The 27,752-nt window shown below is 46.8% G+C and overlaps 1 protein-coding gene across 9 annotated transcripts in view; it reads right to left on the bottom strand.

Annotated features, from left to right (window-relative positions):
- The window catches only part of BBS9 (Bardet-Biedl syndrome 9), a 230,463-nt gene that overhangs the window by 124,126 nt on the left and 78,585 nt on the right, over nt 1-27,752 (bottom strand). For all 9 annotated transcript variants that reach the window (XM_064169881.1, XM_064169879.1, XM_064169880.1 and 6 more), the window contains one exon: nt 3,661-3,843. In XM_064169881.1, coding sequence (XP_064025951.1) covers nt 3,661-3,843 — 183 coding nt within the window. The remainder of the gene's footprint in view (nt 1-3,660; nt 3,844-27,752) is intronic.

Below are 27,752 nucleotides of genomic sequence, written 5' to 3'. Positions count from 1 at the left end.
AAACAGCTCAGGCATTGCTAAAAATGGCCTCTTCAGTTGCATCATCCATCTGGTTTCTAGAAAGAAGAGGAGGGAGGATAACGATGACTAATTCCAGATGTGTTTTACTGTGCTGAAGGCCTAAACTGGATGATATTCTCAATGACTGTAAGAATTGGTGAAAAGTGAAAGTCTCCAACAAATTCTAAGAATCAGGGCTCAAAAATCACTTTGCCCAATGATGCATTGATGAGCTCAAAGCTTCAAGCTACTAAAAATTAATGGAAATTTCCAAAGAAAAAAAAAAACCCAAACCAACCAAACTGGCTCCTGTTAGTCTTGACAGGATGAAGCCCCCTGGAATTCCAGAAGTGGGCATATCTTTAATCTGGAGAACTTCCACTCACCAAAGCATTCTTGTCACAAAAGGACATTTTTTACTTTCCTGAAGAGCTCTACACAAACCTCAGCTGCTCTCAGGCACAAAACCCAGCAGGCTCTCTAGACTCTCCCAAGTGATCTCCTCTTTTTTTTCCCTGCTGGTGATTTACATTCAGATGATTGCTTACAGAAAGCAGAGACACTTCTGATAGTAGCCCCTATGCCTCTCACTGGGCACTTAATTATTCTCTTCTGACACCACTTCTTTTCCAGCACTGCCTGAAAGTGTATTTTTCTCCTTTATCTAATCAACACTGTGAAGGAGTGAATTTATAGTCACTAACTTAATTACCCTGGATCATGGAGGCACTTAAAAATAGGCATTTCGCTCCCAGCCTTTCTTTTTTCTTGGCTTCCCAATTACAACCCCAGTAAGAAATCAGATACAGACATTTACTCGGTCAGTACAATTCCAGACCTAAAAGGAGATGAAAATACACTTCCTCGATGCCAGTTTAGAGCTGTTACTCTCAACTACAGCATCCTAAATGCGACTACAACAACAAAGGGATGATTCTGAGCGGCGAAGCACCTGTGGGTCACTATTTGTTAACGTTAGGAGAACTATGAAAATATTTATTCTTCAGTGAAGTTCCTCTTGATGGCTCTACTGCTGGGGACCCTCCATCAGTCTTGAAGTTAGACTGTTAGTATTGACAGACATTATTCCCCTTTGTAATGCCCTAAACAAAGAAAGCATTAACAGCTTAATTATCAGACAGAGGAGCCAGCAGTCAATCCAGACGCCATGCGACCATGATATCAAAACCACCCCACGTAGCAAGAACCCTTTGAACCCTTCAAACCAGCCTGGACAAATTCCCTCCTTTCCTCAAAGGATTTCCTGCTGTAAACATAAGCTTTATCCCAAAGCCAGCATTTTTCAAACAGATTCTTCCATCCAGACAACTCAGCTTGGTAAAGTATAATCACTGAAAATCATCCCTTGGGCTTGGTTTGGGTTTGGGGTTTGGTTTGGAGGTTTTTTTTGGTTGGTTGGTTGAGGTTTTTTGTTGTTGGGTGTGTGGTTTGTTTTGTGGGTTTTCTTTTACATTTGCATTGGTTTTGATTCTTTTGGCCTTTTGTTTGTTTCTATTTTACATGTTTCAGACCTTGCAGTACTTTGAAATTAACCATCTGCCAGCCCCTGCTATGAGCTAATAACCAATATGTCAAAGGCAGCCACCAACTCTCTTCAAACTTGGGATTCATAGAATCAACCAGGTTGGAAGAGACCTCCACGATCATCCAGTCCAGCCTATCACCCAATCCTATCCAGTCATCTAGACCATGGCACTAAATGCCTCATCCAGTCTTTTCTGCATAATGAAATCTCTGATGCTTCTTTAATATTAAGGCAATCACAGATTCATTTTGTCTCCAGAAATATTCTGCTATAGTTTTCCACCACACAGCAAAACACAGGACTCAAACACAGTGCCCATGTCAAAATATAGTTATCCTGCTCTGGAATACTCCTAGCACCTACTTCTGCCTTGGAAACATGGGTTACATTTTAGTCTCATTGGATAAAACTGACTTCTGTGTGAGTAAGATTAATTGTTATTGAGATTGGGCATCACTTACTTAATGGTTTTATTGGCAGAAGGGTTAGGTCACTTATCCCACTAGTCCAAACCAGAGATTTGAGAGACTTCTTTCAATTTTTGGTGTTCTGAGACTGCCCAGAATTCTGGAACAAATGACTGACAAAAGGGAAATGTCCTTCCATTTCCAATATTCATCAAAAGCAACCCTTCAAAACAATGCAAAATATCTGCCTTTCCCAGAAAGTATGGAAGTTAGAATCATAGAATGGTTTAGGTTGGAAGGGACCTCAAAGATCATCCAGTTCCAGCCCCCTGCCATAGGCAGGGACACCCCCCACTAGAACAGGGACACCTCCCACAGCCCCATCGCATGGGGCTGTGAGCCAAGCATAGGACCCAGCACTTGGCTTTGGTGTATGTCATACAATTGACCTTGGCCCAAGAATCAAGCCTGTCCAGATCCTTTTCAAGGGACATATCAAGATAGATACTGAAGTGTTATCCTGCATTATAGGATACACAACAGATTCCATCATGTTTTCTCAAAGCAGTGCAGTTCCTGATGGCAAAACAAAAGCAAGTCATGGGAAAAAAAAGATTGTTTAGGTTTTCACAAGATCAGGATGAAATGCCTTTCAATTCCATTCAAGGGAATGCATATTCAGTTGTGCAGCTTGACTTCCCAAGTTTAAATGAGGACAAAATCCAAAATAAATCTCAACAAAGCTCTCTTGCTTTGCTTGCTGTGGGTCAATGTCATGCAAAATGCCAAAACACTTCTCCCCTCTCCCTGGGCAGAGATTGCAGATGATCCTAGATTTACTTGGAACCCAGCACAGGCTTTCTAAATGGCCACAAACTATTCTGAGTATTCTGAGTATGTACCAAAACCTGGATTCATTGTACATATTAAACTCAGTTTATTTCTCTCCTAACTGTGGCATGCTCTCTTTCAGTAGTTTATTCTGAATCAAGGAAGAAGGCTGGACTTGAAGTTAACTGGAGATTGATCCTAGGTATAAAGTTGATTAGATTCTTCAGACTGGACGTGAGGAGGAAGTTGTTGAGCATGAGAGTGGTGAGAGGCTGGAATGGGTTGCCCAGGGAGGTGGTTGAGGCCCCATCCCTGGAGATGTTTAAGGCCAGGCTGGATGAGGCTGTGTGCAGCCTGCTCTAGGGTAGGGTGTCCCTGGGCATGGCAGGAAGGTTGGAACTGGCTGCTCCTTGTGGTCCCTTCCAACCCTGACTGACTCTATGATTCTTTAACTGGACTCCTCTGTACCTGTCTGTATTCTATGGTACTATTGGAATGTGTGCATGTGAGTACACATCTATGTAGATTACAGAGATTTTATACTAGAGCCTCCAAAAAACCTAGGCTATTCTGTTTGTGCTGGAAGTTGGACAGAAGCTAAAACCAGTTAAACTCATGTGAGACACTCCTGCTTGGCTTGATAAGGAAGGATTAAGAGGAAGTTAACTGGTAGGAGCTATATCTCTTAATGAAATATCCTCTCCTCTATTCCTACTTTCCCATCTATCTGTGAAAGCAAAGTAGCTTGCATCAAATACCTACTTAATAAAGCTACTAGATAGCCTCAAAGACAAAGCACACAGAGAAAGAAGTGAGCCCAAGTGCCTGAAGGCCTGCTGTCAATGCCTGTTTCCAGCAGCTCTTCAAGATCCTTACCAGTTCTTGTGTCTCTTCTGCTAAGGGCAGAAAGGTAGCTTCCAGAATAGCGACTTGATCTGCGCTGAGCTTCTGCCACAGACTGAGCAGCATAAGCACCAGATGGGTGGCACTTTGCAACTTTGTGAATGCCTGGAACATGCTGGCTTGGTTTGCTTCTGCTGCATCTGCTAGAGCTATTACCTGCAAAAATTACAAACATCTGTTCAGTATAATTTTACCATCCGTGAACACTCAGCAGCCAAATTAACTTTGGCACAGCCTTGTTTTCCTTTAGAAGAGCCTGATGAATTCTGTTTTCCATAAACACAAACCACAGAGCACTAAATGAGTAATCATTTCTCTAGACTCTTCTTTCGCATGCCCGAGCAGATTTCAAGTCCAGATGGCAGCAGGATTAAGCCAGTACCATCAGGGTAGAAAGGATTCCATTTAGAGCATGTTCTTAAGGCATTCCTGAAATGGATCCCCATCACATCACTTCATCCATAACAAACTAACTTGCAGGTTCTTCCCACACAAGACACTAATCCCAGTATGCTCAGCAAGCCTACTGTACCAGTCAAGACTGCAATTAAAAATGCAGTGCATAATTACTTCCACATGAACACAAGCACCATCTGCTGAGTTATTAAGTCTCAGGTCTCCCCAGGTTTCACACCAGTTGATCTGGCTTTTATGCCAGAATGTAAGCATGGATCACACTGGGACTCTTTAGCTTGAGGCTGAGGGCAGACCTTATCACCCTCTACAGCTACTCAAAAGGACCACATAGAAAGGTAAGTGCTGGTATCTTCTCACAGGTAATTAAATGGCAGAACAAGAGGGAACAACCTCATGCTGCACCAGGGTAGTTTTAGGTTACACATTAGGAAATCTTTTCACTGTAGAGTGGAGAAGCATTGACACACTGTAGAGTGGTGAAGCATTGCCCAGGGGTTGGACTGGATGACCTTTGGAGGTCCTTTCCAGCCTGGGCCATTCTATGATTTGGATTCCTTTGCCCATCTGCTGACATAACTCAGCAGCACCTTACTCCTCTGAGTTTAAAAATAAGATGCTGTTTTACTGCAGGGCTTCCTACTGCACCAGAGTAGGTTTAAGCTGGACATGAGGGAAAAAAAGGACTGGTAAAGCATTGGAATAGGCTGCCCAGGAAGGTGGTGGAGTCATCATCCCTGGGGATGTTTAAAGTTCGTTTAGATATGGCACTTAGCCATATGGCACACTGGTGACCTGGGTAGAGTAGGGTTGATGGCTGGACCTGATGATCTGAAGGGTCTTTAACAACCTGAATGATTCTATGACTCTATGTATATGAAGGCAGGAGCACTTGAACTGCCAAACAACAAAATAACTAACAAAACAGCAGGTTCTCTGTTAAGAGAGGGAGACAGTTTGATGGAGTCCTTCCAGACAGGGAGAAACAGAAGAGCTACTCTATAATGCATTCTACTCAGGTCAGCAGTACCTTGTCACTGGATACAACACTGGCCACTCACAGCATTACAAGCATTGATGCTTTGAAAACCACTGCTAAAATGCCATGTTTCTTGAAGTACAACATTTAGATCTTTCTAACCTAAAAAGATGATCTAAAGATGACACAATTTCAATGTACAATTGCTATCACTTTGCTAAGAACACAAGAGACTTTCTCCAGCATCACCACTGAATTACTTCAACTGAAAGATGGGAACAAAGTTTAGGGCTTTATCCTGGGGGAGCACAACTTAGCCCTCTCTACATCTACATGATCTTGGAGGTCTCTTCCAACCTGGTTGATTCTATGATCTAACTAAAGATGCCCTTGCTTGCTGCAAAGGTGTTGGACGAGATGACCTTTAATGATCTCTTCCTAGCCAAACAATTCTGTGAGCCTCTGATTCAATGAATAAGGCAAAGCAATCTCTTTATCCGGGGTAAAACTGTGTTTTACTTCAGTAACACTCATTGACAGAACTACTTAATGAAAGTTAGGTGTTTATCTATGTGTATTACACCTGTTCTAGTGGGAGGTCCCCTGCCTACAGTGGGGGGCTAGAACTAGCTGGTCTTTGAGGTCCCTTCCAACCTAAACTGTTCTATGATGCCATGACCTTCACCCTGCCCCAGTAATACCTGGCTTACTGCAGTGCTGATGATCCTGTCACTTAAACCGACACAAAGCAACCCCTCCTGTTTGTAAGTGGGTAATAGGTGCTTGAGTGGAGCAGAGGAAAGCCACAAAGAAATGCAGTTCAAGTGCAATTAGCATTACAACAGAATTTACGCAGCAGAATTTGCCGAGCTGCAGCCAGGAACATTTGGCAACAGTGGGGAAACGAAAATACTATAGCATGCATCTTCAGCTGGGAAACAAAGCCAGGCAGCTGTTAGCATTTGCTGGGGAAAGGCTATTTTTAATCTGCAGCACTGGCACTCGGAGATGTGTGTGTGTGTGTGTGTGTGTTCCCTCCAAGCTCCCATGTCACTGGGAAGATAAAGACAACAGAGGTTTAGGGAACTATAAATATGAAACATTTCAAACAAAAAGCTGTTGATAGCTTTTGCTTTAAGTTTTAAAACGTTAACGTTCCCAAATGGAATGGAAAGCCCACAGGAGGCTGACAAGTCCAAGCGCTGCCGAGAGCGGGGCCAAGCAACAGAACAAAAAAGTTCTGCTGAGCCCTGGGAAGAAGCAGCCAGAAATTCAGCCCCAAGAGTAAAAAACAGCACAATGTGCTTTGGTTGGAGGGCAGTAACCCCATCAGCCATCTCACTTAGACTCACAGAATTAACCAGGTTGGGAGAGAGCTCCAAGCTCAGCCAGCCCAACCTAGCACCCAGCCCTGCCCAACCAACCAGACCATGGCACTGAGTGCCCCAGCCAGGCTTGGCTTCAACACCTCCAGCCACAGCCACTCCACCACCTCCCTGGGCAGCCCATTCCAATGCCAATCACTCTCTCTGCCAACAACTTCCTCCTAACATCCAGTCTAGACCTGCCCCAAGGAACTCCAGGGTTACTTGATGTAACCCTGCTCACTTTCAGCTTGCTCAGGCCCAAGCCCTGACATTCTTCATGCCTCAAATTCTGCACAAGGTGGAATTCCATAGAGCAGCTCCTTCTCATCAGCAGAGATAATGGTGACAAAGCTACATGTCAAACAAAGCACTACCCAGCACCCAGCAGCTGACCACTGCAACCACTCACTGCACACACTGTAAAGCCTCATCTTTCTGAGCAGACAAGCAACAACAGCAGACAAACTCTCCTCAGTCTGACAGGGGCCTGCCACTATCTAACCAACTTCCCTGCCCAATATTCACCTGAGAATTGTAGAAAGAAAAATATGCTAAGGTTAACTGAAAGACAGAATCATAAAATGGCTTAGGTTGAAAGGGACCTCAGAGATCATCCCCACAGGCAGGGACACCTCCCACTAGAACAGGTCGCTCAAGGCCTCATCCAACCTGGTCCTGAACACCTCCAGGGAGGTTGTGGAGCACAGAATCACCCAATGTGATCAAAAACCACATTCTGTGCTTCTGTCACCCACAACCTCCCTGGGCAACCTGTGCCAGTGTCTCACCACCCTCACTGCAAACAACTTCTTCCTCACATCCAGTTTAAATTTCCCCTCTGCCAGTTTAAGCCCATTCCTCCTCATGATGTCATTTCAAGACCTTACCAGTAGTCCCTCCCCAGCCCTCCTGTAGCCTCTCTCAGATACTGGATATTGATGACAAATATCAGAATGCTTCTTTTAAGAGCACTACAGGATGGGACAGTGCAGATCTTCAACATTTGGAACAGGCTGCCCAGGGGGGTTGTGGAGTCTCCCTCTTTGGAAATGCTCAAAACCCACCTGGCCACGTTCCTGTGTCATCTGCTCTAGGTGATCCTGCTCTGCAGGGGGGTTAGATTGAAAGATCTCCAAAGGTCCCTTCCAGCCCCTGACATTCTGGGGTGGTTTTTTTATCCCAGGGCATTGTTTAACACCCAGCACTAACTTGAGCATTACCTCATCGCTCTTGGACAAGGCTTGTGGCACACCCACCCTGCTACAGTCAACAAAGGAATGAACATCACTTACCCAAAAAAAGAGCAGAAAAACACAAATACAACTCCAAAATTACAAACTGCCTCCTTATTAGCTGGCCAGGAGCTGGACCAAAGCACTGGAGAAGGGCAGCCAATGGGGATGAAGTTGCAAGGCATTTTCTGTTGAGTTGGCAGCGCAGCTTTTGGACTCTCCTGTCACACGTGGGGCTTTATGCCACACTCTGAGGTGGAGAACAGGAAATGGATCACAGCCTCACAGGATATCAGGGGTTGGAAGGGACCCAAGGAGATCACTGAGTCCAACCCCCCTGACAGAAGCAGGACCACACAATCTAGCTCAGGGCACACAGGAACACATCCAGACAGGCCTGGAAAGGCTCCAGAGAAGGAGACTCCACAGCCTCTCTGGGCAGCCTGTGCCAGGGCTCTGGGACCCTTACAGGCAACAAGCTCCCCCTTGGGTTTAGCTGGAACCTCCTGCTACAGCTTCTATCCATTGCTGCTTGTCCTATCCCAAGGACTGATACTTGCTTTGCCTTTTCTTTTCCACCTTCAAGCAGCCAAGAAAAATGTAACTGTCCACCACTGGTGAAACCTGAGCCAGACAGTCTCATTCTCATCTAGTTCTGTCACGCTGAGTTCAGCTTGTGGCATATTTGGAGTATCTTCATTTTTAGCAGAAATCGAGTTAGAAGAGAACATAAGGTTTGGCACTTGTTCTTGTCTCTTCACACCTCATCTGCAGCACTTAGGAGCAAGTCCAAGGAATGGGTCCAGAGAAGGACCATGAGGATGAGCAGAAGGCTGGAGCTCCTCTCCTATGGAGACGGACTGAGAGAGTTGGGGCTGCTCAGTCTGGAGAAGAGAAGACTCCAAGGAGACCTTATTGTGGCCTTCCAGCATCTGAAAGGGGCTACAGAAAAGCTGGGGAGGGACTTTTTAGGGTGTCAGGTAGTAACAGGACTGGGTGGAATGGAGTAAAACTAGAAGTGGGTGGATTCAGATTGGGTGACAGGAAGAAGTTCTTCACCATGAGAGTGCTGAGACACCGAACAGGTTGCCCAAGGAGATGGTGGAAGCCTCATCCCTGGAGGTTTCTGAGGTCAGGTTGGATATGGCTCTGGGCAATCTCCTCTAGTGTGAGATGTCCCTGCCCATGGTAGAGAGGTTGGAACTGGATGATCCTTGAGGTCCCTTCCAGCCCTGACAGTTCTGTGATTCTATTGAAAATTTGTTAATATGCTCAAAATGACATCAGAAATGTCAATTAATTACTCTGAAATGGACATGGGATGATGAATTATCAAGACCATGAGGACATGGAGCAAAGCTGGAGGTGTGCAGATACAGACTGGATGTGAGAGGAAGTTCTTCAGCACAAGGGTGGTGAGAGGCTGGACTGGGTTGCCAGGGAGGTGGCTGAGGCCCCATCCCTGCAGATGTTTAAGGCCAGGCTGGATGAGGCTTTGGCCAGGCTGCTCTAGGGTAGGGTGTCCCTGCCCATGGCAGGGGGGTTGGAACTGGCTGCTCCTTGTGGTCCCTTCCAACCCTGACTGATTCTGTGATTCTACTCCATACTAAATTATTCCACAATCAAAGCTTTTATACCTGGTTTGAGAAGCCCCACTCTGTACACAGCTATGCATGTGAAACTGGAGATCAGAAGCTCTCGGGCCTCCCCTGGCAGTTATTCCTTTGGAATAGTTCATTCATTCAACCCCTTTCAACTATGTTAAAATAAAATTAGATCACCAAGAAGCTGAATTTCGATGCATGTTAACTTGTGTGGGGAAGCAGAGCTGAGACATGCCAGTTACTATTTTTCACTCCTGTTAGGACAGGACATTTACTACACCTCTCTTTCAGCCTCTCACACACATTCAATCAACTTCTGAGAAGGAAAGACAACTCAGTGACTAAACAAGATCCAACAGAATATCTTTCAGGGTTTTAAGGAGCCTCCATCACATATTCCAGTTCACACAGAACAGGTAAGTATTTAAAACCAATTCCCCCCCCCCCCCTTTATGAGCCCCTTTGTTTACCTTGCATGCAGTCACATTACAAAAGCTAAGGCACTAGCCAAGCAAAGATGCAAATCAGATAAGACAACAGGGCAGGGGAGGGGATTCTGCCCCTTGCCTCTGCTCTCCTCACACCCCACCTGTAGTACTGGAGGCAGTTCTGCAGCCCCCAACACAAGGACATGGAACTGCTGGAGCCAGTCCAGAGGAGGCCACCAAGATGCTGAGAGGGCTGCAGCAGCTCTGCTGTGAGGACAGGTTGAGAGATTTGGGGCTCTGCAGCCTGGAGAAGAGAAGGCTTCCAGGAGACCTTGGAGTGGCCTTGCAGTATCTGAAAGGGGCTACAGAAAGGCTGGGGAGGGACTATTGACAAGGTCTGGTAATGACAGGACAAGGGGGAATGGGTTTGAACTGGATGTTAGGAAGAGATTCTTTGCATTGAGGGTGGTGAGACACTGGCACAGGTTGCCCAGGGAGGTTGTGGAGCACAGAATCACCCAATGTGATCTTTGATCAAAATCATATTGGGTGATTCTGTGCTCCACAACCTCCCTGGAGGTGTTCAAGGCCAGCTTGGATGAGTCCTTTAGTGACCTGTTCCAGTGGGAGGTGTCCCTGCCTATGGCAGGGGGTTGGAACTGGCTGAGCTTTGAGCTCCCTTCCAACCTAAAGAAAACTCAAACCAAAACCACATAAGTATCCTTTTTTTGAGAGTTAACTTCCCCTCCTCCACAGGCAATTTTCAAAGCAGTTTCCAAAGTAACAAACCAGCACTTAGCAGCCTGGTTCCCTGTGCAGACCACTTCACTCAGCAGGCGCTGTGCAGGCAGCCTGTGACAGGTGACTGAAGCTGTATGGAATGCAAAGATATCCATGTCAGGAGTGATCTTTATCGAGCCCTCCCTCCCCACAAAGAATGACCCTGTCCTTACCACCAGGGAGCACTTGCAGAGGCTGCTGTTCCCACAGCACTGCCATGGGTACCTGAGAGAACACACTGGCATTGAAGTACCTCAGGCCACAATTAGCTGACCCACAATTAGCTGACGCCTATGCCTCAGCTAGTGTGGAGCATGAGTGCAGCTTTCAAGCTGTGCCACAGGTCTGCCAGGATGACAAAGCATCACAGAATAGTTCAGGTTGGAAGGGAGCTCAAAGCTCATCCAGTTCCGACCCCCTGCCAGAGGCAGGGACACCTCCCACTAGAACAGGTCGCTCAAGGCCTTATCCATCTTGGACTGGAACACCTCTAGAGAGGTTGTGGGTGACAGAAGCACAGAATGGGATCTTACTCCACCACCTCCCTGGGCAGCCCATTCCAATGCCAATCACTCTCTCTGCCAGCAACTTCCTCCTAACATCCAGCCTAGACCTGCCCTGGCACAGCTTCAGACTCTGTCCCCTTGTTCTGTTGCTGGGTGCCTGGCAGCAGAGCCCAACCCCACCTGGCTACAGCCTCCCTGCAGGCAGCTGCAGGCAGCAATGAGCTCTGCCCTGAGCCTCCTCTGCTGCAGGCTGCACCCCCCCAGCTCCCTCAGCCTCTCCTCACAGGGCTGTGCTCCAGGCCCCTCCCCAGCTTTGGCGCCCTCCTGTGGACACCTTCCAGCACCTCAACATCTCTCTGCAATGCAGGAGCCCAGAACTGGACACAGCACTCCAGGGGTGGCCTGAGCAGTGCTGAGCACAGGGGCAGAAGAACCTCCCTTGTCCTGCTGCCCACACAGCTCCTGAGCCAGCCCAGGATGCCATTGGCTCTCCTGCCCACCTAAGCACACTGCTGGCTCTATCAGCTCCTCTCTCCCAGCACCCCCAGCTCCCTCTCTGCCTGGCTGCACTCAGCCACTCTGTCCCCAGCCTGTAGTGGTGCTTGGGGCTGTTGTGGCCAAAGCGTAGAGCCCTGCACTTGGCCTCATTAAAACTCTGAGATTCTGTGACTTTTTTGCACGAAGGACCAAAGGTTCTTAGCAGGCTCCCAGCAAGCACACAGGCATTAACATGTTTATATTGCAGCAAACATCTCATTTCTTAACTTCCCCTTTTTCTTTACACTGAAGGTGATTGAGCACTGAAGCAGGTTGCCCAGAGAGGTGCTTGAGACCCCATGCCTGGACATACTCAAGCTGAGGCTCGACAGAGCTGTGGGTGATCTGATCTAGTTGAGGATGCCCCTGCTTGCTGCAGGGGAGTTGGACTGGATGAGCTTTGGAGGTCCTTTCCAACCTGGGTAATTCTGGCAGCAGCTGAGTCTATGGAGGAGATGGGACAAGATGAGTGATGTCTTTTAAGAGTCCTGCTGGTGTAGAGTAAGACTGGCACCAGGGCTGCCAGAAGTAGGGGAGCAGAAGGAATGGATAGCAAGTGTCAGGTACAGTTTAATGTTTGAAATGTCATAATTAACCTTGAAGCTTTCACTGGCTTCAGTCTAGAAACTTCTCCTCATTGTCCGAGAAGTTAATGGGTAGCTCTGCTGCATAGTATTTGGCTTCAACAGTGCCCTCAATTACACAGAGCAGGAAAGAGATCATTTTTCAGCACTAATATATAACTACATTCAAACACACCCCACTAAATTAGCAACAAATGCTTGCTCTGATTTTGGCTGAGATAGGCTTTCTGATAAGAAAAGATTTTTCCTTTCAAAAAGAAAAAAAAAAAAAACCAAAAAGCCCCAAAACTCAATTTAAACACTTGTCATGTTCCCCTGACATAATACATCTGAAGTTCATGGCCTGGATCAGTCAAATCTAATAGCTTTAACTTAGTTTCACCCATTACTGGTCATAACAAGATGTATTCAAAAGGGTATTTATGTTTGCTTTATTCTATTGCATCAAAGTTAGGAAAACACATCTGGGCAGCCTACATTCTAGGCACACTGCAGATCCCAAATCCAGCTAAACGTTTTTTGTCTAGAGGAATGACTAAGTAAGTTGGCAAGATATCAGAACAAATTCACTTTGATCTTTCAAGTTGGTGGAGCTCAGAAACATGACCTAAATTATACACAGCTACCTCCTCTGAAAGAGTAGCAACCATCTTTATTTAGCCTCTTCTGGAAGGGGGAACAACAAGCCAATAATTCATTATAAATGATGGCAGAATTTAACAGTAATGGAATGGGAGAAACTTAAGGAAAAGCATTTGTCTACTTGCACTCATGTTCGGTCCTTTTTCAGGGCCATATCCAGTGTTTGCCTCCACTGGTGGCAAAAATGTCTTGGATTCTGCTTGGGAGTCCATAGAGATGGATTGCATTTGAGACTCTCATTGCAGGTGCATAAGGCAGAACTCTGTCCCAACAGATTCACAGGCTCACAGAATGTGAGGGGATGGAAGGGACCCAAAGAGCTCGTCGAGTCCAACCCTCCTGACAGAGTAGGACCACACAATCTAGCTCAGGTCACACAGGAACACATCCAGACAGGCCTGGAAAGGCTCCATAGAAGGAGACTCCACAGCCTCTCTGGGCAGCCTGTGCCAGTGCTCTGGGACCCTTACGGGAAAGAAGTTCCCCCTTGTGTTGAGCTGCAACCTCCTGTGCTGCAGCTTCCATCCACTGCTCCTTGTCCTATACCAAGCAGCAAGTGAGCAGAGCCTGTACCCCCCCCCCCTTAACCCCCAGCCCTCAGATAGTTATAAACATTTATTAGATCCCCTTACTCCACATAAGCAATTCCCTCAGGATGATGCTGAACTGCTTGTCAGAGCATTAAGGATGAAAATATATAGAGGTAGATAAAACCTCCTATCAGGTGTAGAACTTCCTGAGCTCCATCGCTCATGCATGAAAGCAGACAGCTGGGAGGTTGCTAATGATAGGGCTGGAGAGAATTGCTGAGCACCACTCCTGCGGGAAGAAGTACTAAAGCAAACCCACTGTGCACTGAGAGTATGAACCCAACATTATGTTATTTTCTAAGTGGAAAATTCCAAGAAGAAGATAGGAATGAAACATCAGTTTCCAAAGGAAAAGCTCTGTTGCAAAGCTTACTGCTAAAGGAAGTGAGGGAGGTAGAGGGAAGAAGTTGAAGGAAGCTGAAGAAGTTAAAGCAAGCTAAAGGAGTTAAAGGAAGCTAAAGGAGTTAAAGGAAGCTAAAGGGAGAAGAAATGTCTGCTACCTTCATGGAGCAAAGAAGCCATGGAGAAGCAGGAAGATACGAAGCCTTGCTGCCTTTTGGAGCAAATACAAGACCCTGTTTAAAACCATGAGAGCCATAAAGATCAATTCTAAGATGAGGTGGCTGAGTTCCCCTTAATTTCCTCTCATGTTGGAGGCCCATAAATTTCAGTGTGCTTAATTGCAAGAGGACTCCTCTTGCTCTCCATTGACTCTAGAGAAAATGCAGGTTCTCACTGGCATTGCTCCCAGTGCTCCCAGTGCTTGAGCTGATGTAAGCTCCACAGAATCAGAGAACGTTAGGGGTTGGAAGGGACCTTGGAAGATCATCTAGTCCAGCCATTACCCTCTTCCTTTCCAGAGCTCCTGCCACAGTGACTTCAAGGAGACAATGAGCTGATAGGGAGAAACAACCCAAGAAAGATCTAGCTGGAGATGGTTAAAAAAAGGTTTACACCCAATGCTGGTTTCTCACTCCTTGTACCCAGACCAGGCTGAGATATAGGAGCAGACTGTGCCAGCTCTGCACTCCCCAAAGACCTTTGTACACGGCCAAGGGGATCCAAGCTCTGGATTTATGGAAAGCAATACAGCAAAATGGGCATTGCAGCTGCTCAGCCAGAAAGCCTTTACACCTCCTCCTCCAAGGGTTGAGTGGCTGAGAGCCTTTATTAATAGCAGAAGTAATTCCTGGGTCAGCATTGTTAAAGCTGCATAGATTCACTTTGGACTGGTCACCACTATTCATTTTCCCTAGAGAGCAGCTTCAAACCCAGATCTCTGTCACAAGTGAAGCACTGACCCCAAGGGGCCATTCTGCACAGAGCTTCCAAGGCTCGTTGGAGTTTTGTCACGTTGGCCAATTAAGGGAGCACAATAATCAAGTCTGTAATTTAGATATTGGTCATTTCCCACCCAGACACACTTTGTTAATTGTACAAGGGGAGCACTTCCAGGCTTCTCACTACCGTTTGGAGCTATTCCCATTACTTCCTACAGGGAAGCCACTCAGGCTCTGTCTCACCCTGCAGACAGGGATGCTCTTCACACAGTGAGATTCCTCAGGGAGCAGTTCAGCTCCCTCTTTACTAACTCAGCTGACAAAGCTTTAACTACCACTTCACAGCAACTGTATGCTACAGCCTGCACATCACTTGCTCCATTAGCATTCCTCATCTCAGCAGGATGACAACTGCCAACAAGGAGCCACAGTAGGCAAAGGCTGCATTTCACACACACATTAAGAACCTGCATCCCTCAGTGATGTGTTTCCAAAACCTCTCACTCTTCAGAATTCTGTAGGCAGAAAACAGCTGCTGTGGCTTTATTCTGTGGCAAAAAGCAAGGCTGCTCCAAGGCTGCCAGGTCACTTGATACTACTCTAAGCTCGTAACAGCCACTTGAGAATACAGCCGTGACTACATCACACCACTTACCAGCCCTCCTCTTCCTGGACATCTCAAACACACTTCAGATAGTTCCTGATGATCAAATATTAAACTATCCATGATGTACTTAGGTTCCATTTTCCACAACTCCTGCCCCACTGGGACAATCACTCTCCTGTAAGTAACTACAAAGCTTTACCCTTTCTGCCTTCACCCATTTCAATATACCCTTGATGGACAACAAGCACCTTGAGGTGCACACATATCAAGGCATGAATTTTCAGAGGCAGGTCTTCACCTGAAAGCAAAAGTACATCCAGAGTAGGCAGAAAAAGAAGGAGAGGAGCAAGTAAACACTTCAAAGCCTGTTACATACTGGTATTGACCACAACACTCCTCCACATAGTAGCAGAAGAGTAGACTGAGAAGGAAGAATAGGACTAAGCTAACACTTCAAAGCCTGTTACATACTGGTATTGACCACAACACTCCTCCACGTAGTAGCAGAAGAGTAGACTGAGAAGGAAGAATAGGACTAAGCTAACACTTCAAAGCCTGTTACATACTGGTATTGACCACAACATTCCTCCACATAGTAGCAGAAGAGTAGACTGAGAAGGAAGAATAGGACTAAGTGAACACTTCAAAGCCTGCTACATACTGATATTAACCACAGCTTTCTTCCACATAGTAGCACAACATTAAAGACACAAAACTCTCAACACTTACCCTTCCTGCACACTGTTACGTGTTTTAAATCAGCAAAAGCAGCCAAGAAAGTGGTCCACAGATAAATTAACCACAGACATTTTAGTTCCCTTAGGAACAAAAGTTTAGTACACTTAGGTTTGATTCATGCTCCACACAGCTCAAAAGTTAAATAATTCCAGCTATAAGGAAACAAAAGCTTCATCTAGATAGTGTTAAGAACATTTCTTCCCCCACTGAAATAAGCCATGCAACCTAAGTCCATACACCACACACACTTTGCAAACGATCAGCATGACCCCACAGCAAACAAACAGCTTTTATCTGGGGCTCAGGTAATTAAAGTATCATGTTAAGGAGAGGGTTGATGTGAGAGTTATTGTTGGGACCCCTGGGGCCCCATCCAGAGGGGAAAAAATGATGCTACATAACACAGCATGGACAGCATGTGAACATTTGAACATTGCACCATATTCAAGTTACTGGAAGCTGACTGCCATTTTTGGGGCCACAGATAAGACATATTCCTAGAATTAACACAGCTACAGGTCAAGAGCTACCTGTGATGGATTTCAGAACGCTGCAAAAGCAGCCAGGCTTTGTTTAAGCCTCGAGTATTGCCACGTGCAACAGCAGAGCAACTTCACACGGCAATCATGTGTTGGAACAGAAGAGAATCATAGAATCAAGCAGGTTGGAAGAGAGCTCCAAGCTCAGACAGCCCAACCTAGCACCCAGCCCTAGACAGTCAACCAGACCATGGCACTAAGTGTCTCATCCAGTCTTTTCTTGAAGACCTCCAGCCACAGCAACTCCACCACCTCCCTGGGCAGCCCATTCCAATGCCAATCACTCTCTCTGACAACAACTTCCTCCTCACATCCAGCCTAGACCTGCCCTGGCACAACTTCAGACTCTGGCCCCTTGTTCTGTTGCTGGTGGGCTGTGAGAAGAGGCCACCCCCTGCCTGGCTACAGCCTCCCTTCAGGCAGCTGCAGGCAGCAATGAGCTCTGCCCTGAGCCTCCTCTGCTGCAGGCTGCACCCCCCCAGCTCCCTCAGCCTCTCCTCACAGGGCTCTGCTCCAGGCCCCTCCCCAGCTTTGGCGCTCTCCTGTGGACACCTTCCAGTACTGCAACATCTCTCTTGAATTGAGGAGCCCAGAACTGGACACAGCACTCAAAGTGTGGCCTGAGCAGTGTTGAGTACAGGGGCAGAAGAGCCTCCCTTGTCCTGCTGCCCACACTGCTCCTGATGCAGGCCAGGATGCCATTGGCTCTGCTGCCCACCTGGGCACACTGCTGCCTCATCTTCAGCCTACTATCTATCAGTACCCCCGGGTGCCTTTCCTCCTGGCTGCTTTCCAGCCACTCAGGCCCCAGCCTGTAATGTGCAGCTGTGCTACAACAAACCAAAGGAGCAGCAAGTAAGACAAACACTACATTTTAATGTCTATGGTAAGTGAGGCTCACAGTGCTTACGTGCCAAGCTAGAGACAACAAGGTTCGTATGCTCATTATGAAGTTACTGCTTTGTAAAGTCTCACTGATGGGATGAGGATGAAGGCAAAATGAACCATAAGGTGGGGAGTTGTTGAATTCTTTTCTAGTCCTGAGCACTGTGAAGGCAATTTTCAATCAATTTCTTAAATACAGCACATGTATTCTCCTAAAATCACAGAATGGCTCAGGTTGGAAGGGACCTTAGAGATCAGCCACTCCAACCTCCCTGCCTCTTAACTAGGTTCAGAGCCTCCCAACCAGTAAATTCTGGTGCTGACTCTTTGCTGAAGTTTGGATCTCACCTCTCTGAACTTTGGCTTCCACATTTAGAAGACAAAGGAAAAAAAAATAATATCTTAGCTTGGTCCAAGTAGTTATTGTTTGTAGAGCATCAGGAGAGATGAAATCAGGAGCCCAGGAAAGCCCTTTCTAGAGAACTAGAGAGTGTTATGGAATGGAGTCATCAATGCAGATAACTCACTGGGCACTGACAGATCAAAAGTATCCAGCAAGGGAACTCTGCAAACCTGCATTCAAATGCACTGCAAGTAGCTTTGTTTTCCAGCTTGTTCACTGCCACAGGCTGGGGATCAGGGTGCTTACAGAGCTAACTCAAACCGTGGACTTCAAGGGCAGCAGACACTGAGGTGTTGCAAAGGACTGGTTTTCTTCCCTGTACCACAGGCCAGAGGAGTCTAAAGCAGGCACTGCAGTCACCAACCCTGGATGTGTTTTAGAGTCGTTTGGATGTGGTGCTTGAGGATATGGTGTAAGGGTGAAGTTTGCAGAGTGGGGACAATGGTTGGATGTGATGATCCAACCAGAACATGTCTGTGGTTCTGTGAACTAGACTCATGGCCTGGATTTTTCCACTCTGAAGCCCATGGATTTTTGCTCCATAGCTCTTCTACAGAAAACAACCTTAGAATTACAACAAATAAAACTGACTTTACATTACTAAAGGCAGAAATCTTCCCTATGTCAAAGATCACAGGATGTGAGGGGATGGAAGGGACCCAAAGACACCATCCAGTCCAACCCCCTGCCAGAGCAGGACCATACAGGAACACATCCAGACAGGCCTGGAAAGGCTCCAGAGAAGGAGACTCTGCAACCTCTCTGGGGAGTCTGTGCCAGTGCTCTGAGACCCTTACAGTCAAGAAGTTCCCCCTTGTGTTGAGCTGGAACCTCCTGTGCTGCAGCTTACACCCAAGATGGCTTTGCACAACCAAATTGCTACTTGAGGAAAAAAAAAACAAATGCAAAATGCAAATAAATGAGGTAGCAAAATAAAATCTGCTCCACTAAACAACCCTAGTTTTAAACCATATAATACAGATATACAAACCATATATTCTTAATGTCTAATTCTACCCTTAAACAGTAGTTTTCTCTGGGGATAAAACATATTCAGCTTCTGTCAGTCATAGCATTCCCAGAAGCAGAAAAACTGAACCTGCCCTGAGCTTTGGCAAGGCCTTCTCCAGTGTAATAATTCACTTGATAAAACAGTGGCCTCATGCTCAATGAAAAGAGGGAAAAAGAAGTTATTTCCCCCAAAGTTACCATTTAGCATTTTCAACATTGGAAGCTCACTACCATTATCAGGAGTTATTATCAGAGTACTGACAGATGAAATCCCTTTCAAAACAGCAAGGGGGCACTTCTGCCAGTAATTATCCCTGCTAATTGGAAACTGCCCTCTTTCATTCATCCCTGGCTCCTGAGTGCTCCTCTTATCTGTTTTTCCATGTGATATCAGCCAGGGCCTCTCTCAAATCACCTGCTGCTTCATTTGGCTTACCCCTTCATAATCACTTGGGGAGTTAGTTTTGTTCAAGTCTCTTCCCATTTTCAACATTTAAGTATTTCTCAATTTATTTCTTCATTACCAATGAAAACTCCTCCAAGATTTTGGCCTTTTGGTCATTTGATGTAGCTTCTACTGGCAGACGAGTTAGGAACGCACCTCACATACAGCAGCACATCCAGACACTCTTTTCTTTCAGCTTTGATGAGGATGACTGACAGATGACAGATGAATCTGCAATCCATCTACAGCTCTTTGAAAAGCAGTAGAGCTTTAGCCTCCTCTCCTTTATCTTGCACATCCCTGAGCAGACTCTGGCTCCATCCTCCTGACACTGCCCTGCACTTCTTTATCGATATGAATGAGGGCAGCCCTCAGGCTCCTCTGGCCCCAGCCCCAGCTCCCTCAGCCTGTCCTCACAGGGAGATGGTCCACTGCCTGCAGCAGCTATGTGGCTCTGTGCTGGACTCTTTCAAGCAGTTCCCTGAGGTCTTGCTTGAACTGAGGGGCTTGGAACTGGACACAACACCCCAGACACGGCAGTGTTTTGTGGAAACTGAGCACAAATTATCTTCTTAGTAATGCAAATTGAAAACACAGCTACAGGAATACAAACAAAACCCTCTCACAAAGCTTTCTCTACCACAATTATCACTGATTTCATTGCATTGGAAGTGTTCAAGCAGAGACTGGATGAGGCACTGGTCTAGCTGATAGCAAGGGGCTGGGTGATAGGCCAGACTGGATGAGCTTGGAGGTCTCTTCCAACCTGGCTGATTCTATGGCTGCTACAGAACTTATTTTCTGAGCTCTGCAGTCAAATGGCCATGGCAGGGAAAGTCTTGAAACTCCTTCAGAAAGCAATTTCTATGGCTGCATATTAACATGCCAACTGCAGGAGATTAGTCCAGTGACTCACAATTGGTGACCTCAAAATAATTTGGGTTTAATCTTCACTTCAACCCAAATATTTTCATAAATGGACTGTCAGCTGTTATCCCCATCAGTATTTTTTCCTCTTTAACATATCTATCAATCTCCTGCTGTGTTGATGTTGTATTTCCCCTTCAGTGGAAGCTAAGCAAAGGCTGCCCCTCTACTACCAAGGAAACAGATTCAATCTTTTTCTCTCTGCTTTTTGCTGCCTTCATGCTTTCAGAACAAGCCTTACTACCTTCTTTTTAACCTTTACCTTAGCTAAAGGATTTGAGGTAGCAGAAATGTTACAAGATTGTGGCAGATAGCTGGAGAACTATACCCAGGCACATTTTCATTGTCCTACTTTGTACCAGTAAGACCTTTTAAATGAGCATTTTAAGAAGTATATTCTTCATTTGGCACCTTTATCTCCTCCACAAGCCCTGCTCCCCTTGGAAACAAACAATACCAGAACTAACTTGACATCTTTAACAAAGGCTTTGTCCTTCAAAGACGCTGAGGTGAAGGAGCAATTTAATTAAGAGAGGCAAGGAAGCTGCCAATCAAATTTTAAAACACCATTCATTAGATGGGTTAATAGATAAAAAGAGTGCCACAACTTCTGGAATCCAATCTCTTTCACTGCTGCAAGCAATACCTCACTGCACACGGATTGCTAAGAGGATTGACAGAATATAGTCTGGGGGAGGGAAGGGTTAGAAACGTTCACATATTGCAGTGAATCACTCTGCCATCATGCTCACAAAGCAGCACTGGTGCCTTCCCCTTGGGCAAACACCTGTTTACCAACTGGGACATATCATTAAAGGTGACTTCACCTCCTTTTATGCTCCATGCCAAATTCAGTGCGACTCATTTGGGTTATGCCACGCCAGCATTCCATTCCCATGTTCCTGGACAATTAATTGCAACCCTCAGCTTGACTGCTTATCTAAGGTGTTTAAAATGGTGCTTGAAGAGAGGGAAAGAAAAAGCTTGCAGATTTTTCCACCTAAAAGAGTGGGGCCTTCAGCTTAGTTAACTCCAACACACCCTGGAAACCTGCAAATGGCTCAGGTGAATTAACTCCCAAGTGTCTTTGATGACACCACACAGAGGAACCTTTCTTAGACACCAATCTGCCAGGGCACTGAAGAAAATATTCTACTCTGCAAATCACCCCAAGGACTAAGAGAGCATTTCCAACAAATTCAGGTATGCAGTTTATTGGCAGAGGTTTCTCTTTTGAAGGTTTGGCCCAAAAGTAACCAGTTCAGAACTAAGCCTGCATTTCACATCTTCATTAGTCACCTACAGCGTGGGAGAACAGAAAGAACTGCCCAGGGACAAGGTTGAATCCCCATCCCTGGAGGGGTTTTAAAAGCCTCAGAGATGTGGTGCTGAGTGCAATGGTTTAGCACCAGTCTTGGTAGAGTTAGAGAATGGTTGGACTGGATGATGTGAAAGGTCTTCTCCAAGCCAAATGATTCAGTGAAACAGATCTATAGTCAGATAACAGCACACACCACTGCACCACGAGGCTGTGCCCAAGAACACTACTAAATGTTCCAACAATTCTGAGAGCTTGAAAACTTAAAGGAGTTTGCAGGAACAAATGAGATGAAGTACTGCAGTTAGGTAAAAGCAATGAACTGCATAAAGGAGGGTGTGTCTAGGGTTACACAGCACATCTGCAGAGAGGGATCTCAGCACTAAAAACTGAAGACAATTCAAAGGTGTTCTGCTGTCCCAAGGAAAAGCTACCAAGAGAATAGCACAAAGTTGAAAGGGCAGAAGTGAACTGAGTTGGGGGTGAACTGAGTTCATAGAACCACAGAGTCATAGACTAAACCAGGTTGGAAGAGAGCTCCAAGCTCAGCCAGCCCAACCTAGCACCCAGCCCTGGCCAATCAACCAGACCATGGCACAAAGTGCCATGAACACCTCCAGGCATGGTGACTCCACCATCTCTCTGGGCAGCCCGTTCCAAAGTCAATCACTTTCTGGTAACAACTTCCTCCTAACATCCAGCCTAGACCTCCCCTGGCACAGCTTGAGGCAGTAAGCTTGGGCACAGCCCTTCACAAGACAACTTGAGGACTGCAGCACACTCTCATCTGCCTGCAGACATGCAGACACTGAGTGTTCAAGCAAAGCCTGGCTGGGGCACTTAGTGCCATGGTCTGGTTGACTGGCTAGGGCTGGGTGCTAGGTCAGACTGGATGAGCTTGGAGGTCTCTTCCACCCTGGTTGAGTCTATGACTCTGTGATTCTAGGAGAAGTAGAACTCTCACAGGATCACTTTTGATACTAAGACACCACTGTTGCAGAGCCAAGGATCTTGCCCAACAGATGTCATGCTGAGATGTAAAATACATACAACTGCAATCTTAATTTTAGCTCACATCTCATCTTGGCTACCAGAGGGAAAAAGTGGCTTGGTGTTGAAAAACAAGTGCTTCAGCTCTCTGCCACCAATTCCTCATGTGCTAAACACCTAGAATAAAGTCTCACCTCAGTCTCAAGGAGCAGCTCAAAACTAGAATGTAAATTATCCAGAAACCCAACTCTGTTCCACCACAGTGCTGACAAATTAGAGAATGTGCCAGGACTAAACAAAAGAAAGTGCAATATCCAACTTGGCTGCTGGACAGCCACGTCTGCATCCGGCCATGGAGACACAGTCCTCCCACCTGCTTAATTACAGACACTTCATTCACGTGTGAAGCAGCTGAAACACTCCAGAAAGCAAACTGAATTGCTGCTGCTGGAAGCCTTCTGCAGTTATCTTTACACACACACACACACACAGAGCTATGTGTCTGCACACAGCAGATACAGTGTGCTGCACGCTGCATAAATACAAACACAGACTCACAGAACTGTCAGGCCTGGAAGGGACCTCAAGGATCAGTTCCACTGCCATGGGCAGGGACACTTCTCACTAGATCAGGTTGCCCAGAGCCACATCGAGTTGGGCCTTAAAAACCTCCAGGGGTGAGGCTTCCAACACAGAATTAAGCAGGTTCAAAAAGACCTCTAGGATCATTAAGTCCAACCTATCACCTCACCCCTGGCATTAAGTGCCTCATGCAGCCTCCTTTTAAACACCTCAGGGGTGGGGAGTCCACCATCTCCCTAGGCAGCCTGTGCCAGTGTCTCACCACCCTCATGGTGAAGAACTTCTTCAAGGTCTTCAAGAAAAGACTGGATGAGACAAGTAGTGCCATGGTTTGGTTGACTGGATAGGGCTGAGGGATAGGTTGGACTGGATGAGCTTGGAGGTCTCTTCCAACCTGGTTGATTCTATGATTGTTCCTAATGTCCAATCTAAATCTGCCCTCCTCTACCTTGGATCCCACCCCCCCGGTCCTATCACTACCTGACACCCTGAAAATTCCCTCCCCAGCTTTCTTGTAGGCCCCTTTAGATACTGGAAGGCCACAATAAGGTCTCCCTGGAGCCTTCTCTTCTCCAGACTGAACAGCCCCAACTCTCTCAGCCTGTCCTCATGGCAGAGGAGCTGCACCTATCAGCTCCACAGAACAAGCACTCAGAATCTCTGTTTCCTGTGCCCTTTCACAACATGGCCATGAAACTAAGGCATAAATGAATGCACTGCTCCTGCTTTTCCTTCTTGCTGCTTCTGCTGCTGAGCAGAGCACACAGCCTGCAGGAATCACAAGTGGCCCTTCGCAGCGGCGCCCACAGCAGCATTACAATGCACATGTTTCAGAGGTGAGCTGTAGCATAGTGCAGCTAAAATGCATTGAGCACATTCTCTCAGGACCAGGATCCTGCTGCCAGAACAAGGGAGGCCCACTTCTTCAGCTGACCTCCCATCCTGAGAGGTATTAGGACTCCTCTTCAAACTACTGAGTCTCAATCCTGGCATCACTCCAGCACTGCACTCATTTCATAAATGTGCTTTCAGAGCCAAGCCATCTGCGTGCTTCAGTGACATGCAAGTTATAAAAGGAGTGTTTATATCCAACTGCAGGATAATGTGAGAGTTTAGCAGCCACAAGACAGCTTTATACAGCGACTGGACCTCACTTAAAGGCTCCATTGTGCTTTCTGTGACAGAGCTCAGCACCAGGAATACTCAGCAAACCTACGGCTCCAGCAATTCATTACACTTTCTTCTAATAACTACTAAACTCTCCTGGGTTTATAAATAACAGGGACCAAGCACCAGGAAACATGGCAGGGGGCCCAAAGGCTGATTTAATATTTATTCCTACTGACCACCACTTCCCACTGTCATTGCTCAGAGCAGGAAACAAGAAAAGCAAGCTGTGAGCCATGCAAAATGCAGCACTGCAGCTGCTGAGCTGCGCAGCCTCCTGGGCATGCTTTATCCCAAGGGCCCCCTCTCCAAGGATGGAAGCTGACAGGCAGTGGAAGGAGCTGCCCAGAGAGGTGGTGGAGTCACCCACCCTGGGTGTGTTTAAGGGTGGTTTGGATGTGGTGCTTGGGTATATGGTTTCAGGTGAATCTTGTTGAGTAGGGTTCTAGGTTGGACTTGGTGGCCCTGAGAGGCTTTGCCAGCCTGGATGTGTTTAAGGGTGGTTTGGATATGGTGCTTGGAGCTATGGTTTCAGGTGAATCTTGTAGAGTAGGGTTCTAGGTTGGACTTGGTGACCCTGAGAGCCTTTGCCAGCCTGGATGTGTTTAAGGGTGGTTTGGATATGGTGCTTGGAGCTATGGTTTCAGGTGAATCTTGTAGAGTAGGGTTCTAGGTTGGACTTGGTGCTCCTGAGGGGCTTTGCCAGCCTGGATGTGTTTAAGGGTTGTTTGGATGTGGTACTTAGGGATATGGTTTAAGGTGGATCTTGTAGAGTAGGGTTCTAGGTTGGCCTTGGTGATCCTTGAGGGGCTTTGCCAACCTGCATGTCTGTGATCCTGTGACAGCAGCAAACCTCTTTCATGCCCATGAATCCTATTCTTGACACAGGACATAAAGCCTTCATTTCTGTTCCCTCACAGTGCAGCCCTGCTGCATAGTCATTCACTCTGGCCAACTCAACTTAGCAATCCCCACACACCTGTAAATGCTTTCCCAGCAGTTTGAAAGGAATGAGAAAGTAGCTGTGGAGCTCTTTCAGACAATGATGGCACACACTGCTTGCCTGTAAGAATTACCTGTCCCCTCAATCAATAAAGCTGGACACTCAAAAGGCAACTCAGCCTGGTAAAATGCACTGTTAGCAGTGCTTTCAAAAAGCAGTGCTATGAGCTGAGAGCAAAAATATGTTTTACCATTCATCATCGTCTAAATCTGGATGGAAAATCACAACTGCTAATAGTGACACCTAGACAGACACCAGATTGGAAAAGGAATGCATGGAAAGATGTAAGAAAACAGCTCCAGAAGGACCATTTGTACCTAATCTTTCACAGGAGATGTTCCAACTTTCCAACATCAAGAGAAGTGTGGGCAGCAGGTCGAGGGAGGTGATTCTCTCCCTCTACTCCACTCTAGTGAAACCACACTTTGAGTATCGCACCAAATTCTGGAACCTCTACTACAAGAAAGATCTGGGCAGGCTGGAGTGTGTCCAGAGAAGGGCCACGAGGATGGTCAGAGGGCTGAAGCTCCTCTACATCAGAGACAGAGAGTTGGGGCTGTTCTGTCTGGAGAGGAGAAGGCTCCCAGGTGACCTTCTCGTGGCCTTTCAGTATCTGAAGGGGGCCACAAGAAAGCTGGGGAGGGACTTTTTAGAGTGTCAGGCAGTGATAGGACCGGGGAGAATGCAGCAGAAGTAGAAGTGGGCAGACTCAGATGGGATGTTAAGGAGAATTACTTCACCCTGAGGGTGCTGAGACACTGGCACAGGTTGCCCAGGGAGGTGGTGGAAATGTCATCCCGGGAGGTGTTTAAGGCCAGGCTGGATGTGGCCTGATCTAGTGTGAGGTGTCCCTGCCCCTGCCAGGGGGGTTGGAACTGGCTGATCCCTGAGGTGCCTTCCAGCCCTGACAATTCCATGAGTACCTAGGCTTCCTCTAAGAAACAATCCCACTCAGATTCTCAAACATGCTCTTTGTTAGAATTAACAGTGCAATGCACAGGAGAGCACCATGAAACAAGAGAGTGGTGGCAATGTGCTTGAGCTATCTGCATAACCTTTGCTGACTCTAAACTGTGCTGTACTTCAGAACACTCAGTTACACTCCCCTAACTTTTCCTTGAAAGCTTTTAAGGCCAGCAATTGGGCCTTGAACTCCTTTTCAGTGCTAAGAAGAAAAGCAGAAGCATGCAGCACCAGTTTGGAAAGGTTCACAGATGCCTTATTCCCTGGGAATAGCTGGGAAGCACATTCTCCTGCTCCCTTTCACCTTAAGGACTCCCACTGCTGCTTGCATCTTCCCATGACTTGCTCTGCACATACCCCACATTCCCTGCCTGATGGCTTTCACGCTTCCCTGCAGAAACTTCCTTTCACTGCACACATTCCCTTCTGCTCCAGGATTAATGTATGCCCAGCACACCACTGTCTCCCTCAGCATTTACACTCTCACAGGCAAATATCTGAAGGGATAAAGCAAGGCTTTGTCCAACATTTCACAAAGCCTGGGGCTTCAGTGCTCTTACAGGGTTTGAAATTGAAGATTTTGATCCTAATTCTTAGGAGAGCTTGTCAGAAGATTCTGAAAGATAAACAGTATTGTGGAGCACAGCCCTGTGAGGAGAGGCTGAGGGAGCTGGGGGTGTGCAGCCTGCAGAAGAGGAGGCTCAGGGCAGAGCTCATTGCTGTCTGCAGCTACCTGCAGGGAGGCTGTAGCCAGGTGGGGTTGGGCTCTTCTGCCAGGCAACCAGCAAGAGAAGAAGGGGACACAGCCTCAAGTTGTGCCAGGGCAGGTCTAGGCTGGATGTGAGGAGGAAGCTGTTGTCAGAGAGAGTGATTGGCATTGGAATGGGCTGCCCAGGGAGGTGGTGGAGTGGCTGTGCCTGGAGATGTTTAGGCAATGCCTGGCTGGGGCACTTAGTGCCATGGTCTGGTTGACTGCATAGGGCTGGATGATAGAATCACAGAATCAACCAGGTTGGAAGAGACTTCCAAGATCATCCAGCCCACCTTATCACCCAGCCCTGGTCTCTCCCAACCTGGTTGACTCTATGATTCTCTTTTATGTTCAGATAGTTTGTCACAGAATCACAGCATGTCAGGGGCTGGCATCCAGTCCACACACCCACACCCCATCCCCCAGAGCAGCATCACCTACACCGCATCACACAGGAAAGCATCCAAGCAGGTCTTGAATTATCTCCAGAGAGGGAGACTCCACAACCCCCCCGGGCAGCCTGATCCAATGTTCTGTCACCCAATTAATGAACTAATAAAGATGTGGCCAGGCTCTTTTTGACTCCTAGCTCCAGTAACTGCCAGGTAGGATGGCAAACTGCCTTTCCACAAGCAGTTCAATAGCGTTCTCCTCTCAGATGTATGATTCAGCTCCACCTTAATCCTGCAGCCACAAGTGGCTCCTTAAAAATGTTTTATGCCCTTTCTAGATATGGCCTGGGCTAAGGCAAATGCAAATAAATTCTGAATTCTTCTGGAATACAATATTTAAA

The sequence above is a fragment of the Pogoniulus pusillus genome, chromosome 32 (genome assembly GCF_015220805.1).
Source record: "Pogoniulus pusillus isolate bPogPus1 chromosome 32, bPogPus1.pri, whole genome shotgun sequence".
Taxonomy (NCBI): domain Eukaryota; kingdom Metazoa; phylum Chordata; class Aves; order Piciformes; family Lybiidae; genus Pogoniulus; species Pogoniulus pusillus.
This window is presented reverse-complemented; position numbering and strand designations above follow the sequence as displayed.